This window comes from Haliotis cracherodii, unplaced genomic scaffold (assembly GCF_022045235.1).
Source record: "Haliotis cracherodii isolate W230 unplaced genomic scaffold, xgHalCrac1.p SCAF_4, whole genome shotgun sequence".
Taxonomy (NCBI): domain Eukaryota; kingdom Metazoa; phylum Mollusca; class Gastropoda; order Lepetellida; family Haliotidae; genus Haliotis; species Haliotis cracherodii.
This window is the reverse complement of record NW_027266297.1, coordinates 61,590,498-61,608,176: the sequence shown is the minus strand read 5'-3', so window position 1 is coordinate 61,608,176 and position 17,679 is coordinate 61,590,498. Positions and strand designations below refer to the sequence as shown.

The 17,679-nt window shown below is 37.3% G+C and overlaps 2 protein-coding genes and 1 long non-coding RNA gene across 3 annotated transcripts in view; all 3 read right to left on the bottom strand.

The window, feature by feature from the left end:
• The window catches only part of LOC139479737 (uncharacterized), a 132,948-nt gene that overhangs the window by 53,028 nt on the left and 62,241 nt on the right, over nucleotides 1–17,679 (bottom strand). The gene's annotated exons all lie outside the window — the stretch shown is intronic.
• On the bottom strand, nucleotides 7,849–11,116 carry LOC139479754 (uncharacterized). Its single transcript, XR_011654362.1, has 4 exons — nucleotides 10,999–11,116; nucleotides 10,191–10,347; nucleotides 9,565–9,652; nucleotides 7,849–8,087 (listed from the first exon to the last, which is right to left on the bottom strand). It is a non-coding gene; the product is annotated as an uncharacterized lncRNA (long non-coding RNA).
• On the bottom strand, nucleotides 14,431–17,631 carry LOC139479749 (scavenger receptor class F member 2-like). Its single transcript, XM_071262609.1, has 4 exons — nucleotides 17,506–17,631; nucleotides 16,010–16,144; nucleotides 15,232–15,325; nucleotides 14,431–14,820 (listed from the first exon to the last, which is right to left on the bottom strand). Exons 1-4 carry the CDS (start codon nucleotides 17,621–17,623, stop codon nucleotides 14,700–14,702), a joined length of 468 nt encoding a protein of 155 aa, XP_071118710.1. The 5' UTR covers nucleotides 17,624–17,631; the 3' UTR covers nucleotides 14,431–14,699.

Here is a 17,679-nt window from a genome sequence, read left to right as displayed (position 1 = left end):
ATTTTATCTAGTTTGTATTGCCAACATCGCCTTGATAATGCATCCATAATGGGAAAACATCTTGTGGAGGGTCACACCAGCAATGAATTGTAAGAAGTGAGCCGGATGACGTCACTCATGACTTGTTTTATGTATAAATGTGCAACTGCGATAATGACAAATATGCATCAATTCAAAGATGGTACAACTATTAACTACTGCTTTAACAACTACTACTGCTACTACTCCTACTACTACTACCGTTGCTACTAGTACTACTACTACTACTACTACTACTACTACTACTATTGCAACTGCTTATACTAATACTACTGATACTACTACTACTATTACTACCACTTCCACTACCACTACCACTACCAGCACTACTACTACTACCACCACTATTGCAACTCATCATACTAATACTACTAATACTACTAATGCTACTACTACTTCCACTACTTCTACTACTACTACTACTACAATTACTACTACCACTTCCATTATCACTACCACTACGACTACCAGCACTACTACTACTACCACCACTATTGCAACTGATCATACTAATACTACTGATGCTACTACTACTTCCACTACTTCTACTACTACTACTACTACTACTACTACTACTACTACAACTACTACTACCACTTCCATTATCACTACTGTTACTACTACCACTAATCTACAAATCTACTTTGTCAAGGTTTGTCTACTTTGATCCCTGACACTATCACAGAGGTTCCCTCGGCAACTGCGCTAACCTGACATGCTCCTTCTTCCGAAACACATGACAGGTCGACCTACAGCAGCAGTCCATCTTTACCCTAAAGGCTTCTGACACACATAATGATCCTGAGATACCTGTTTCAACGTACATACAAAACACAAAGAAGATCGTCATACAATTCTCCTGCTGTGTATGGAATTCTATAACATAGAAAGAACAATGCCTGAGGGTATGCTAACGAACAACAGTCCATATAAGGAGCGCGCCTACCGTATGCAAATGAGTCCTATCATCATGGAGGATCATAACTTCAAACATGAATAACTTTTACTTTTCAGTATATATTGACTACTCAGCAGAGACTTCCATAAATGTATAAATGTAACATGCAAATACAAACAAACAGTGTATCTTGAGTTAACTGTCTGAGTGATTGAGCAAATTAACATTAAATTGGTTGTCAGGGTAGCCATTACTAAATGACACTTGCCCGGACCTAACATTCAACAATGGGGTTGAGCAGAGAAGAGTTGCGTCCCTTGGACACGCAGTGATATAACTGGAATACTGCTCAAACAGCGTGCACTGTGTACGAAATACGCTACAGTCGGAAAGCGCACGTTAAATCTCCTATATCAATCAGTCAACAGCGTGCAACCCAACTCGCTCACTCACTCACCATTACCATACATCATTGTGGATATTTTTAAATAGCTCCTCGGTCATAACAGGGTCGTCACGGTGCACAAATGTCAACCACTCTGTTAAATCAATGCAAGCCATCCCAGTGAGACATCCGGAACTACAGGAAGCAGTCACCTCCTCACACTCCTCAATGGAGTCATCGGCTTGATAAAAATCGAACCCGTACCGATAGTCAAGACAAACTGAAGTAAGGACGTCCCTACCTGTAGAAATGTATATTAGCAACGTCATCATTGTATCACTGAAATAGAAGGTTGTGTTGCGACAGTGTTATAAACAGTAAAAAATTGAATCTTTGCGTTAGGTGCGTTGTGTTTACATGTTTATCCTTCAATATGTTATACACATGAGATTTACACGATATACGGCTTTCCATTGGACGAGAGGTCGGTCACATGACCGCGAAATTGACGTTCATTGGTGTACACGTTTTTCACGAGACCGAGTTTTCACGAGATTACTTGTGATTATATGATACACATTCCTTGGGAATTCCCAAGCACGAATACGTACAGACAGAAGCGTTGTTTCTTATCATTTAGATCCTTGAGCGTTTTAGCATACGTTGGGAAACGTCAGGGAGTGGTTTATTCTCCCTGCAATGTTTTATTGTACGATAATCAACGACCACGAGTTGTTTATTTCTTATATGAGATTTCAACATTACGTACAGCCTCTGGAAGGATGTTAGTAAAATATACACGCTTTAAAAACATATTTACCCGTATTTAAATAACGATGACTCCCTGAAGAGATTCATGTTTTATAATGAAATAAACCACGCTTCGTTCTTAATTGTTCTTTGCGATATATCACGAAGCTATCTTATATTAACACATAACACTGTCTATTGAATGCAGAGCACAATAACGACACATTGTAATCGCATCATCATCACACGTCATATATTTTCGTTACATTTTTATGTCCATAAACAAACAAGAAAGCTGAAATAATTTCGAATATCTAATTAATTAATCTACATATTATAGTACGTATCTATCTACAGCGGCAGGCCACAAACGTAGGAGTGAGTGAGTGAGTTGGGTTTAACGCCGCTTTTAACAATATTCCAGTTATATCGCGGCGTGTCAGCTTAATTTGGGAGGAAAGCCCGAAGTGATGCAGGTCTCAGACGTTTACCACTTCGGTGAAACCCACGAACACGGGTATGGTGCTGACAAACCTAGAAACATAATCGGGGCGAACCGGGATTCGAACCTACAATAATAGGTTTCTGTCGTGCCCAAGGGACGCAACTCTGCACAGCGAATCGCGGCGCCTTAGACGACTGGGCCACCCGTGCCCCCCACACACGTAGGAACAGCACCAGACAAAATGTACGCGGACTTCTCATGATGATGGAAATGGTTTTGTCGCTTTTGTTTTGTTAAGTTGTTGATTGATGTATTTGTTAAGTACCCTTACGTGATCGAAGAAACATCGGAATATATGACTGAATTCCATGTCGAGTCATATTGATTATATGTATACATGTACATTCTGTGTAAATGAAATTTGTTACTGCCTAGAAATATAATAAGCCAAACACGCAGTAAATTAGATGTTGTATACCATGCCGATTCATTGTCTATATAGGAAACTGCGAGGATACGACGAGATAATCTTGATAACATCGCTTTAGATGCCAGGAACCGGATATAACCCCGTGCATGAAGCAGATGAAGATATATTTTATTTGTCGCGTAGCAATTTACAAACTACTTTTTAAAAGAGCATTGATTTAAACATATGTTATTGCGAAATATCAAATCGATTAGGTAGAAGTGGCATAGGTACGAGGCCTTCTTCTGAAAGCATTGTTCCATCTCTGGTATGTTCTTCCTTGGGATATTGTAGTATTCGTATAACGTTTTCTTATGATTGAAATGTTGTTTTGTATTTTTTTATGTTAGTAATTGTCACCGGATCGTAAAACTAGTACAGTCCCGGTCGCATGACAGCACCGCCCCCTCGCTTCAACCGTCCAACTTCCGACACCGTTTGGCAAAGTCCGGCGGTCGTCGTTGTACAGTGTCACTGCATCTTTGTTGGAGAATTAGTGACCCGACTATTTAATTATCATGTGATTTAATGGCACAGTTTTACCATGTATTGACCTGTATGTTATCTCATATATATTTCTTATTCATACGTTGAAAATGTTTTTGTGACTATGACTTTCAAACATCAGGCGAAGACCCATGTCGTTAGAGATATTTCTAATCTATTTATGATCGTTTTTGTCTCTTCTATAATTACACATAGCTAATTGTAAATTTGTTGTGGAAACCTTGCCGTTGGAGTTATATTTTGATACTAAAATTTTCCGTATGGATAAAGTAGTAAGTTTGCTATTCGTGTTTTTCCCATGTTAAGAAACACAATTTGGCTAAGCGCCCGGGACTATTTTATTCCCCAGCTGTCCAAGACTAATTGTCTTCTCCGAGGTCCGCGAGCAAGAATATATACCTTTGTCAAGATCATGTGTCTCTACCCCCAGTTTTCGTAAGGCTGTTTTTACGGGTCCGCTCGCTACTGAGTGGACGCTCGAAACTCATGTTTCCTGAAGAAGCGATTACGGGGCACTTTTGATCTCGTACTGACTTACTCTGGTTGAATGGAGCTAAACTTATCAGCTAGGTGTTTTTTCACACTACGTTATTCTGGCAATGCGTGGATAATCAACCTTTCCTTGATTGTCAAGCTTTTGGGAAATTTTAGTATTTCCTTGATCATCCTTGATATCCTTGAGTCTTTAGTCTATCAGACTAGTTTGGTATTCATACGTCCGAGGGACATTTTAGGGAAACTCCCTCTGTGTATAGTTCCCCCTATTTAACCCAGCCGAGGCTACTAACTCATTAGCTAGAGTGTTGAGTTAATTAACTCAGGGGTTAATTTGTCGCAAACCGACTCAATAGGTTTTCTAGGCATCGTGTCTATATCTTGTCAAAGTGTTGCTTTAGCTACTCTCAGTTTATTACTGTATTACAGTTGCTTAGCTAAGCCGTTTGGTTAATTGTTCTGATTTTTTTCATCAGCGATCATTGTCATATGGATTTGGATTTTGATCTTTTATAGTGTCGCCTATTGATACAATTAGCTGTATGAAATAAACCTGCGAACCTATTACAACGTTTTCATTATTACTTTAGTCTTGTCTAATGGCACCTGATCATTGGAGCACAGCCCCGTGACAGTCATACATGTTACAAAAATAACGTCATAATATTATGAAGATGTTCCATAACATCTAAGAGGTGATCACAGAACTTTTTGGAACTATTTGGAGATATCCACAATATTTATCACAAAAAGGGGTGACAACAACTTTCACTCATGACGGACTTTATACCGGTAGGGAAATATGGGAGGGGTCTGTGTCAACATTACGTTAACGTCCATGCTATTGTCATATTCTGATACTGCCTTATGTTTTATGGAAACTTAAGTTATGCACTATGATATATCTCGAATTGCATTGACGGGCATTTGGAAGTTCTTCAACCTCCTTGTTAAAACATGTCATAATGCCTGTATAAAAATAATTGTCTTTTTCTTGCTTGTCTATTTGCATGAAACTGCTTTTATAAAGGATTCAAAACATGTAAAAAATTCGACATTTTCTGTATTTGTTTATCATATCTTTAATCGTCTAAATGAAAATAGGACGCGGAAGAATAAACGAATTTCATATATGTGCTATCGGGACTTTTCAAAGAGCGTCATACAACTCTTGGTCAAAAGTAGTTTGATCAAGGATATAACAACATCTGCCACAGAACAGCTTTCAATAAAGTTTATGTTTGACACGTGGAGACATTTCCAAATTTGACGCATCAATCATTTTTGTTTCGTGTTTTGTCCCTTCTACTTAAGCATTATTACTATGAACTTTGGATGAAAATAGCTTTGAGCGTCTCGATGGAGAAAATTGACCACCCAGTACGGTCAGATTACCAGCTGTCCATATTCCATAGCTGATATGAATTCAAGCCAATTGAGTTGTCAACCAATATCCGCCGAAATTATTATGTTCATCATGAAGGTCACATTTAGAACAAACTACGTATTATGATTGCGAACTAGGCTTCATTTATTATAACACAATTCTGTCATATTCGATAACTTGACCTTGTTTGTTGAGAAAGCGGAAAAGTGTTGTCACTTAAAACAGGATACTATTTGATCTCATCTGAAAACAGAGAGATAATGTATAAATCTATGAATACACAATGCCATTTATAAAGTGGTCAAATGCAACAAATGTTATCTATAATCCTAAATATAACATTTGTAACAATTTACGAAGCTGGTGAATGGTGTTACAATATATTACAATTACTTATTTCAATATTTAATTGAGTGTAAGTTATGTTGACAGCGGTTTGAACTGTCTTTCATTGTTATCGACTTGTCCATTTGTCTAATGGCTGTCATTGTCACTGTTACAAATGAAAAACAACTGCTTCTAAAATATCTGGGAGAAGATGTGCTCATGATCAATAGCAAATACCGTTTTTGTGTCATAACCGAGCGCATAGAGTAATTGATATATCAAGGACAATGACGGTGTCTGGCGAGCTTAAAGTCAACATTGCAAAGTACCGCATCACGATGGATTGGGACATTTGTATATAGAGGCACCGGTGCACCGTCAGCGAACATCCACGTGTTCATTAAAGTTATTAATATATCTCAGTGCAATGACATACTATTTTACGACACTAGAGAGTTGCTTCCCTTTGATCGCCCATACGTTTGGTTTGGTGCGTCCAACGCTGAAAGTACCGATCAATCAATTTCTTTCACCTCAGTAATTTCACAGAATTCATTTTCTTCACTTGCGTTATTATTATTGATAGATAGCCATTCAATATCCAATTTTTTAAATCACCGGAAGGACAATCCATTTTATTTCATGTAGCAGCTAGATGACATCAAACACCAGAACCAAAACATTTATTATTTATTAGTCTGATGAAAGGTTACAAGACCAGGCAAACATATTAGATTAATTATATTGCTGATAAATACATGGATTAAAAAGAAAATAGAAAAACGAGTTGATCAAAAACATGGATCGAGAATTTGGGGAAACACCTGAAAGTAGTTCCGGCAAAAGTTCACAAAAAAATTGTTCACATCATGTGAACGTTTCTGTCCGTTCACGGGTGTGCGAACTCAAAATTGCACGTCAAGTGACTACCCCTTCAGCCAATCAGCATGACGAAACAGTGTAAACTTTAAAGTATGAATTTTTTTTGTTATAGACAATATGTGAACACACGTATTACATTATTATTACCGATTATTTACATACCGCTGTCATATAGCTGGAATATTGCTGAGTGCGGCATTAAACAACAAACCATCAACCAACCATCTGACCTCGGGGTTGTATTATAAGATAAGTCCCGATGTAATCCGTGGCATGTCAACATGTGTTGAAGCATTTAGTATAAATATTACGCTTGAGTAAAAGGGTAACATTTTAAAAGTGAAAAGGTTATCAATCTAATTTATGCAGGTATCAGATAATTGCCAAACAAATGCATTTTGTTCTTTTTAATTTTTAACATTTTTAATGTTTCTTCTTTTCCAATGTCCCGATGTCCCGTATTCAGTATATATACTTGTAGGGTAGATATGTTAAAGAATTAAAATCAGATAGAATATGTAATGTATGTAAACAAAGATACATAGAGGATGAATACCGTTTTGTACTTTGTGTTATGCTTTTGGCAATCTCATGAGTTAGTATATACCCCTAAAATACCAATTATGTCCAACATTACATTAATTTAATTTAATTCTTTAACAAAATCCAGAAACTGTTAATGTTCTTGGAAGTCCATGCAACTAAGTCAATCATTTGGTTGAACAATGTCTATCAATGTACCAATGTTTATATGCTGTTACACTCTCAAGCAATGATGTAACTGTAGAATGGGCCTATGGCCTCCACTACTTCATGAATAAAGATAAAATACATGTAGGTTCGATGTGCCCACAACTCATAGTAATATGACATGTCAACAGCCTAAATGAAACATGTAACATGTAGTGATATCTTCATCACTTGTCGTACTTAAATACAATTTCATAAATACACGTAAACGTTCACTTATCAATTTCGACATATTTTGACATATTAACCACACCACGCTCTTATGTTCCCTATTATGTCTACTGATCACTATGGCAATATATTTGATTATCTGCTAAAATGCATAACAATATGGCATTAAATAATACTAATAATAATAACATAGTTTAACAACAAATATATCTCAGTTTTCAAAATATATTCTTGTTACAAGGATACTACTTTCCAAACATTTGTCCTTTATAACATGTTTGTATTGCAAAGGCAACACATTTGGACGCATGAAAAACGTGATAATGAATATTGAACATGGTATTGAATCTCAGGAACTATTTTAAGATTCCTTTTTAGGTGGGTTTCTGTTTCTAAAATGTTCTGTGAAGCAGTATTCTCCGGTCACTAGTTAGAGTACATCGGTTCATCTATGCTCGAGTACACATGTGGGTTGCCATCCTCATCGGTAACATCTGCATCGTCAACTACGCCGTTGTTGGAATAGACTGCTACTGATGCCAAGTGTTCAGCAACCATCTTGTAGTACAGCTTGTAATGAGGCTTAAAATAGAAACAAACCATACCTTTGGTGATGGGAAAGTACTGATTTATCCAACACTCGATTTGTTCTTGGTAAAGAAATAATAAATGAACCAAATACTGCTTTCGGAACTGAATGTGCTAATCACCATACATACTAGAATAAAGTACTTGAGGGCGTAATTAGTTTTTGGAATGAGTTCTATGAGGTAGACAAACACATGCATAGACATATGTACACACATATAAAACACAGACACACATATCATTTGTAATATAATTGAACAGTATGCATAGTAAGTGGTATTGATATTATTTCTTACATTATTGCACATTAACTAGGCATGTATTGTTAACTACCATGTATTGTTTATGTATCTTGAGTGCTCATCATATTACTAAATGACTTTACTGCACTCTCATTTCTGATACACATTTCTTTCTACTGGAGGTACCCATGAAGATCCGGGTTTGAATAGGCATGCCCAAATCTCCCAGAAACATTCCTTGACGTCATTGTTTACATGAAGTTATGCATCCAGGAATCAAGTTTATCTCCTCTGTACCACAGTCTGAACATTACTGATTATATAGGCAAAGCACATGTATATGTATGTATCATCGGGATCAACCTGGAGAACAACTCGCGAGTTGCATGTGTTTAACGTCACATACAGCAATATTCCAGCTACATGACAGTGGCCTGTAAATAAGCGAGTCTGGACCAGACAACTGCAGTTATCGACATCATGAGCAACGATCGGTTAAAGACACACAATCAGCCAAGTCACCGGACCTGACCATCCATGTCCATCTGGCCGCCTCGTACGACAAGCATAGGTTGCTAGGGGCCTATGTTAACCCGGAATGCACACAGGGGTAAACTGGCTAAAACGCTACACCATGTTTGTGAATAAGGGAATCGTGTCTTCAGGACGTTTTAAAGAGTTTGACGAAACATGGTACAAAGCGTGAAACTGATTACAGACGATGACAATGGTTTGTGAAACCAGCGAGCAAGGGGATGATGCTAATGAATCATGATTGAGATGAATGTGGGATTTGTACCCATGACGTAACTCTTCACAGTTTCTAAGACCACAGCCGTGATACTTCACATCGCGACATACATGTATGGTCCAGTTCAGATCATTATAATTTGGTTCGAGATTTTAAAGAGCACTAAGGAATGGGTTTCAAAACTTAATCCAAATTATGTATATAAGTAATGATAATGTGTCCTCTCATAAAGTGTTTAAATGTTTAAATTGCTTTACATATTTATTGACATCCGTGTCGGTTCACAATGCGTCTCCAGTTCTTTATATACAACGTCGAGATATGGAAATAGTATTTCTTGAAACGTAACGCCTAGTAATAGCGTATATTTACCGCCACAAAGCTGAAGCAGGCCTACTGCAGCATATATTAAAACACATTTAATATAAATTAGTTAATTCCATGTGATTAAATGACACATATTTAACACATATCTTACATGTGCAGATGTTCTTGTATCTGTTTTTCTTGATATTGTGAGCAGCAAAGGCGATGCTGTGGTCATTGATAAGGTCCTTCGGAAGTTTCTGTGAGGTTGTGAGGTAGTGACAGTAACTTTATACCATTTATTATCCACGATGATGCATTGCCACCGATAGCATCATAAACGCCTTGTATTAATGTGATCGATCTTACCCAAATCATGTCATGGAAATTATTTGTTGGATTTGTTTTGATACATTTACATATTAACAAACAATATATTTATACATATTTACAAACAATATATTTTTACATATTAACAAACATCATATCTTTCAATATTTACAAACAATATATTTTTACATATCAACAAACATCATATCTTTCAATATTAACAAACAAAATATTTTGAAACGATTTCATTCAGAAAATTAAACATAAGACAGGAGAGTAGGAGTGTATGAAATGTGTTTTCTTGCTATTATATAACGACATGAAACATATAAAAACACGGAAATGACTAGCATCGGCGTCTTTAAATTACAATTACACAGCGAAAGAAATATTGAAATTTGTAGAACCATGTTAAGCACGTTCTTAAATGTACATTATGCTTGATAATTCAAGGTGGGCCTTGTTTACCTGTAATTCGTAAAAATAAGTGTTGTTTCTTTGACCGCCACTTTCCGACCTACTCCAGGGACACTGCCGTTGCTGATCTGGATGTAGATGCTAAGTTGTAGCACACCTTGCCACCACCATCCCCGTTGTTGTCAGTAGATGTCCCCAGCAGTGAAATCTGGAATGATTCCCCTTGAAAGGTAAAGCTTATTTAATGAATGTGTATTCTATTTTTGTCAAAAGATATCTGTACGTTTCATACATTGATTAAAGCGGATAGACAATTTGAGAATACACCGTGGTTTAAGGATAAAATCTATTATTAGACGTAAATATTATAATGTATAATGTCTAGTACAATAAAGATTGATAAAACTTTTCAATGGAAACCCATTGTTTCAAAATATAAGATTACGACAAACCCTTCTCTAATTCTTCAAAGTTGTTGACATAAATAACATCTTATTATCAGCCCAGTTTGACTTCTGTCCTTCTCACTATGCTAGACACATATCGATCCATAAAAGATGGCTGCTGATAACCCGTCATTCCATTTCGATGTTTTTGGTGACGATTTTGACATGCAAGAGGTTACCCATGACTGGTTTGATGATAAGAGGTCAAAAGATAAGATGGGAACACCCAAAGAAGGTATATCGTTTGCATACAAATTGTAACATTTTTTGGAACAGGTTCGTTAATTCCAACACTGAAAAAAATAACAATAAACTACATATAAAAAAATAACATCAGCTTGAAAAAAGTAAGAAAAACTTCGTACATGATAAAATAATGTTACCAATTTTCAGTATATGTAAACTTAACCTACAATGTATTTACTGTCCATTAGGGCACGGCACTGCTCCGACAGAAGCGACAGCACCTACACTGACTTGCGAGGGAATGACGTCTGCCGCTACCAGTGACTCTCGCCACTTCGTCACTTTCGATGCTGATGAGATCCGAGTCTATTGTAATAAACACGAAGGCACAAAGCACCAATATAAACACTAGTTGGGCGATTAAGATATCCAAACGTGAGGAAGAAAGATGTCTAATAATTATATTTATTACTTGATATATTGATAATGTAACCATTGGAATTATTACTTACCTTCTTTGCAAGTCCTCTGATAACAGAATATTGACTTCAATTTCCAGAATAGCTTGTTTGGCAAGACAAATCGCCAAGTTTTGAGACCCTTTCACCTCAAGAATTAAACAACACATTGAAAGTTTTCTACACCAAGGTCCGAAATTCAAATGAACATTATCATTCGAAGTTCTTCTATGTTGGCATGAGATCTTCGATTCATCGTCATCTCCATCAACCACCGCATGAGCATTCATTTAACATGCTGCAGGACCAAGAGATTGTCAGTGCGAACGATGACTTTATGGGGATGCTTTGAAAAATTTAGACACTTGAATTGGATGTATCTACTCACTATAAGCCTATTTCAGAGGGGGATTTGGTGAAAATCAGATCTAATCAATTGGTAGATGATCAAGTTATTCTTCAGAAGAAGGTCTGGTTTGATCTGACATTAGGATGTGGCAGGCGAGGGGTTGAAAATCAACGTGATCGCACTCGCAATTCTTTCCGTGTCGAGGTCGATGACGTTTGGAGAACGTCACAAGCACATACAGTGAGTTGATAAAAAACGATCTTCGTGATTCGAACGAACCAAAACCACGCATAAATGCCACTGGTACCCCTTCCTGTCCCGTTGCTTCATTTAAAAAGTATGTTTCCAAATTACATCCAGAAAACACTGCTCTCTTACAAACTCACAAACACTTTCCCTACACTGACTGGTACACCGCACAGGCACTTGGCCACAACATCAATTTCAGAAGCGGCAAAGTTGACAAAACATACACCAATCTCCAGGGTGGTAGCAGCATCACACCAGCAGGCACAGTTATTCAGCATGTTAATTTTGGACAGCATCACACTCACAGTACTGGGTTGTCTTCTGGTTTCCTGCAATTCTTTAACAGTTACTGTTAACAATTTCCTTGGCAGCCATAACTGAGAGTGCAGTGTGGTGACAACCGGGACACGTTAGGAAAGTTCCCAATTCAGAGTGGGGAGGTATAATTCAAACATTCACACATTCAAAATAAGTGAAAGAGTGATATCAAATAAAGTTTGTTGAGAAAAAATATTGTTCAGCGTTTTGTAACATATTCTGTAACCCATATTAAGGTCATTGAAACAACCGACAATTAAAGTAAAATATAACATAATAAAATGTGTTTGAAGACATTTTATTCATGACAATATGTTGTATACAAACCTTTTTGTGATCAATATTCATTGCCATCTCCATCAACCACCACCGTTAGATTTTGGCAGGAAGGGATTTGAAAGTCCGTCAGAAAACAATGTCCCAACTGAAGTGACAGCTTATCAAACTTGATGAAATTCACTCAAAATTAAGAATCATACACAACCCACTATTTCTGGGTCACAAATAAGTTCTGTCACTAGCTGGCTTTGGATCCGTGACATCTTGAAACTGACAGGTCACACCATGCAGATTCCTCGTTTCAAAATATCCGGCTCATATGTAGCCATTGGTAAGCATATTGTGCCAGCAGGCTCGATCACTCCCAGTGAATCTACAGGTTAATGTTGAACCACATCATAGATCAGGGTTGTCATGATCATCTTGCTTCATTTAACTAGTTACGGAGAATGTAAACACAAGATTGTCAGCCATTAACAGCTGTGAGATGTGACTAACGGTGATGTAGGTCAAGTTCTGCCACATCCAAGTTCGTGGTGGAGAGGCTTTTATTTTGATTTTATTATTTTTTACTGGGTGTAATTACTAACTAACTATTAACACTTACACATGATAGGTATATAATTGAATGTTAATTCATAAAGTTTGTTGTAGAAATATATTCGTTTAGCATATTAAAACGGTTTTCTACAACCTGTCACCCTTACAATATTGAGTGAGTGAGTTAAATTTAACGTCACATCGGCAATAGTTCAGCCATATCGTGACTCCCTACAATAGAAATGATGGCATGTTTGATTTCCAAGAAGAGACCTCTCTCGCAAAATTCCAAGAAATGACAGGGTCAGTCCAAACAGTGTACAACAGGTGGACAGAAATTAATACATCTGTCTTTGGACTAAGATTTTCGAGTGTTATTTGTCAACTTCTTTTGAAAAACTATTTGTTTTGAACACTTATTTTGAACTACTCACGACTATGGTGTTTTTAATCTTTCGTTACAATTGTTACATATATAACAACCTGTGACCACTTTACAGAATGTTCTGATTGCGGACCTGTGTATCTGTTTTGTTACGTGTTGCAAGAAAGCACCATTTTCTAAGCGCTGTTGCCCTCATGGTAGGATGGAGATAAACCCACTGTGTTGAAATTTGATGTAGTCCAACTGAACAGTCGATACCTCTTTATCATAATGTTGAACCTCGCACGAAAGCGCTCAGTTCAAAATTAAAATGAAGAGGTACTACTCTGTATCTACTCTGCAGTGGGACTACATCAAATTTCAAAACACAGTAGGTTTATCTCCTAATTCTGTTTGGCATCAGAATATGGACATCTTTATGTCGTGCATACATGGCCATAAAACCAATAATACACTGACATTTTGTACAAGAATCTTGTCGTGCAACAGGGATAAAGTACTGGAAAAGTTTCACAACATTATGATTAAATACCTTACAAGAACTCCAACCATTCCTGTTGTTCATAAGCTATACAGTGCTTTTCTAATAACCAGATATAAAGACATGAAACTGTTAGAGATAACAACATTCTAACGACGTTTCAGGACTAGTTCTTGCCCCTTCACCAGGTGAATACAGTGTAGGCGAATTGATTTAATATATGCATATATACATACTGATGTATGGTCACAAGTTAGGATTGCTCGTGAAGATTCGGTGGAGAATAGGCCTTCAGCAATCGATGCTTGCCATAAAAGGCGATTATACTTGTCATAAGACGCGACTAAAGTGATCGGGTGGTCAGGCTTTCGCTGAATTCGTTTATGCATGTCATCAATCCCAATTGCGTGGATATATGTTCATGATGTCAATCACTGGATTCTAAGGTCCAGACTCGATTATTTACAGATCGCCGTCATATAGCTGAAATATTGCTGAATGCGGCCTTAAACAACAAACAAACAAGTTAGGATTAATGTAACAATCAAATGTAACAATAGATCTGGGACGCCAACGGGAATCCAGGTTGGTACCGTGTAAGTAAAGTATAATTTCTTCGTGTTCTTCCAACTTCTTATTGTATATCAAAGACTTAATAATCTAATAGGTGCTTAATTCTCATATCTCTTTATGATGGTCAAATCAGTAGTACATGGAATTCATCCCCTTCTTAGTGTGAACTGTATGGACACATTTTCGACAACTTATCAATATATTTTAAATGTCTGTATAATGAATGCATATATACCATATCTCGACTTCGTTAGACTTCTACCTTAGTACAAATGATTATAACGCTGGTGTACACGTCAAGAACACCCACCTTTCTTCGGAGTCGTCGAAAGGGAGAATTTTTTTATTGTTATCAGTTTGACTAAGTGGCTGGCGTCATTCCGAACACCTGGTTCTTCTTTCCGTCCATATTTCCGACTACAACAACACAAACATATTGATGAGTGCTGGGTAGAAATAGACAAAGAGAAGGGAAGAAAACATCAAAAGAACTGCTAATCATGTTATAAAATTAAAAGGACAATTTCGTTTGATTAAATATATCAAATACAACAAAGTAACAGTTTTACGAAACGTCTTTCCAGTTTAAATAGATATGAATTTGTGCATATGTTACGCTGCTTCTGAAATAGTGAACATACATTGGCTTGTCTTCAACACTGTCACTTTAACAGCAAGGTAGCCTGATCAAGAACAAATATTATGCACCTGACTGAGATTTAGAGACAGTGTTTATGCTTATCTATGGAGATCCTTTACATCCACAGCCTGTATGTTCAAGGTTTTATATATTGATTGATTTCTCACAGCAAGCAAGTGTGATCGAACCTGATTAGAACAACAGCAATGATGACCACAAGTAGAATGATGAGCAGGCCAGCTGCAACGATCCCGCCGGTCGCAGATGCAGGCATCCCATCAGCTGTAAGCACAAACACATAACACTATATATACATATGCAGTTGCAGAAGCTGTTACGTCACTCAAGGCGGATTAACGGCACGAACACTCATCTTACATTTCATAAAATGTGGGTCAAATTCAATTTACCAATCCTCAGCCCAATAGCTTACTTCCAAATGTAATCGAAAATTGTTATTGAATAAGTAGAGATAGAGAATGCCGAGAAGCGCTACCATTTTTCGTTTTCGATCTGGAAACTTTATTCCAATTCTTCTGAACAACATGACGCCACGCCACTTTCCATAAAGCATTCATCTTTACACTTCCATACCATCACTTGCATATAAAACATCATTATATTTGATCCAACGCATTCTATCCATCTTCCCCGCATGTTCTAATTCCAAATATGTATACGTCATTTAATTGAAACTGAATTGAGAAAGACGCCGAGATAGAAGATTAAAATGAAACTGCTGCCGGATTTCATTTGTAATCTGGAATCCTTATTCAGTGTTTCCTTTTTCTTAAAATTAAATACATAAATTTGGATGTTCATTGTTGAGAAAGAGAAGAGTCCATATCATATATTTTTTTACAAAATGATCCAAATTTGTTGAATCGAAAATATACAAATGCCCTGTAAATCTGATAATAAACATTGGAAGGTTGACTGACCTCAGCTACCCGCGGTATTCATTACCTTGCTGACATGATTCTCCCGTCCACCCTGACTGGCAGCTGAAGCACAACCCGGTCGACCTTCCGCACCTTGTACCTGCACAGTTCGGACTGCAAGACACTGCACAGCCGGGGCCATAGAATCCTGGCTCACAGTCTGGAGACATTGAGGTACACTGTGTTAGGTTAAGTGTATCAGACACTGATATAATTACAGACAGACAGACAGACAGATATTCTTTTTAAGTCTCAACTTTTGCATACATTTACATTAACAGGACACATGACATATAATGTTGTTATGCATTAGCATTAGCTTATGGAATTATGATAGACTATTATTAATCAGATATAAATACAACGATATCCGAGCTGCACATACTGTCATGTCCATCATAATGCTTTTTCAGCATTATAAGGCCCTGGATGCTTTAACTCTAAAAATAAATAACCTTTAAACAAGGGGCGTAAGAACTCTTTGATATCTTCGTAGAGAGAGCTCTTGCTCAATGGTACGTCAAAAGTTGTGACATTTACACAGCAAACGTTAAGACTTCATCCCTCTTGTCATACAGTTTTGTGGATAGTTTCCTTGTCACTCGGAATGTTTATGCATACATCAGATGAGCTGGTGTCACTGGTGTCTTCTATTTCTAGTTCAGATGGGTAAATCAGCGGTACGGAATTGGCTATTAGGGTAGAATGGAATTATCTCAGATCAACGATATCGCCGATATAAACTTCTTGGTCAAATTCACGTGTTTTGATTGTGCCAATACGAGCAGAAATTGTGATTCATTAGCCTAAAGAAACACATCAACAAGGAGAAGTGTGGAATCTGTAGAGCCACAAATGGTATCTCTGAGAATATCCAGCATTTCACATATTCTCTGTAAACTTCAGTTAACAGTTGCTTTCATTTTTGACAAATCGCACCGAACCTTTAGAAGAGATGTACCCGTTTCTCTGTTTTCAAGAAATGTTTACTTTTATAGAAATGTGATGGTTTAGAAAAATGTTTAGAATCACAGAACATGAGACAAAATGTTCTATTTCGTTAATGTTTGTTTGTTGCTTAACGCCGCATTTAGCAATATTCCAGCTATATGGCGGCGGTCTGTCAATAATCGAGTCTGGACCAGATAATCCAGTGATTGACATCATCAGCATCATCAGCATCAGCATCAACCAAGTAAGCGAGCCTTACCACACGATCCCGTTAGTCGATTCTTACGAAAACATGGGTTGCTGAAGACCTATTCTAACCCGGATCTTCACGGGAATACAGTTAATGAAACTATATCAAAGACCCCTTATATGTTCGGGTTTTAGGGCAGCGATGATGTGCAATAATCCAAAGCAGATCGAGAGAAACGTGAGACTGACAAAAGATCAGCACCATGCTACAATGACCAAAACGCCGACATGACATGAGTTAAGGCTATTGGTTGTAACATAAAATTCATATTTTAGAACTGATTACAAAAACAAACGTGCGTATTTTACAATCCCACCCACCTAAATGGCACCTGTCTCCCTTCCAGCCGTCACGACACTGACATGTCCCGTCCGTCCCGCGGCATTCGCCATCCAGACATCCTTCACTGCAGTTTTCCCTACACCCCGGGCCGTACATTTCATTCGTGCAGGCTGAAGACATGCACAAAATGTTATATTTCTCTAAATAGTTAA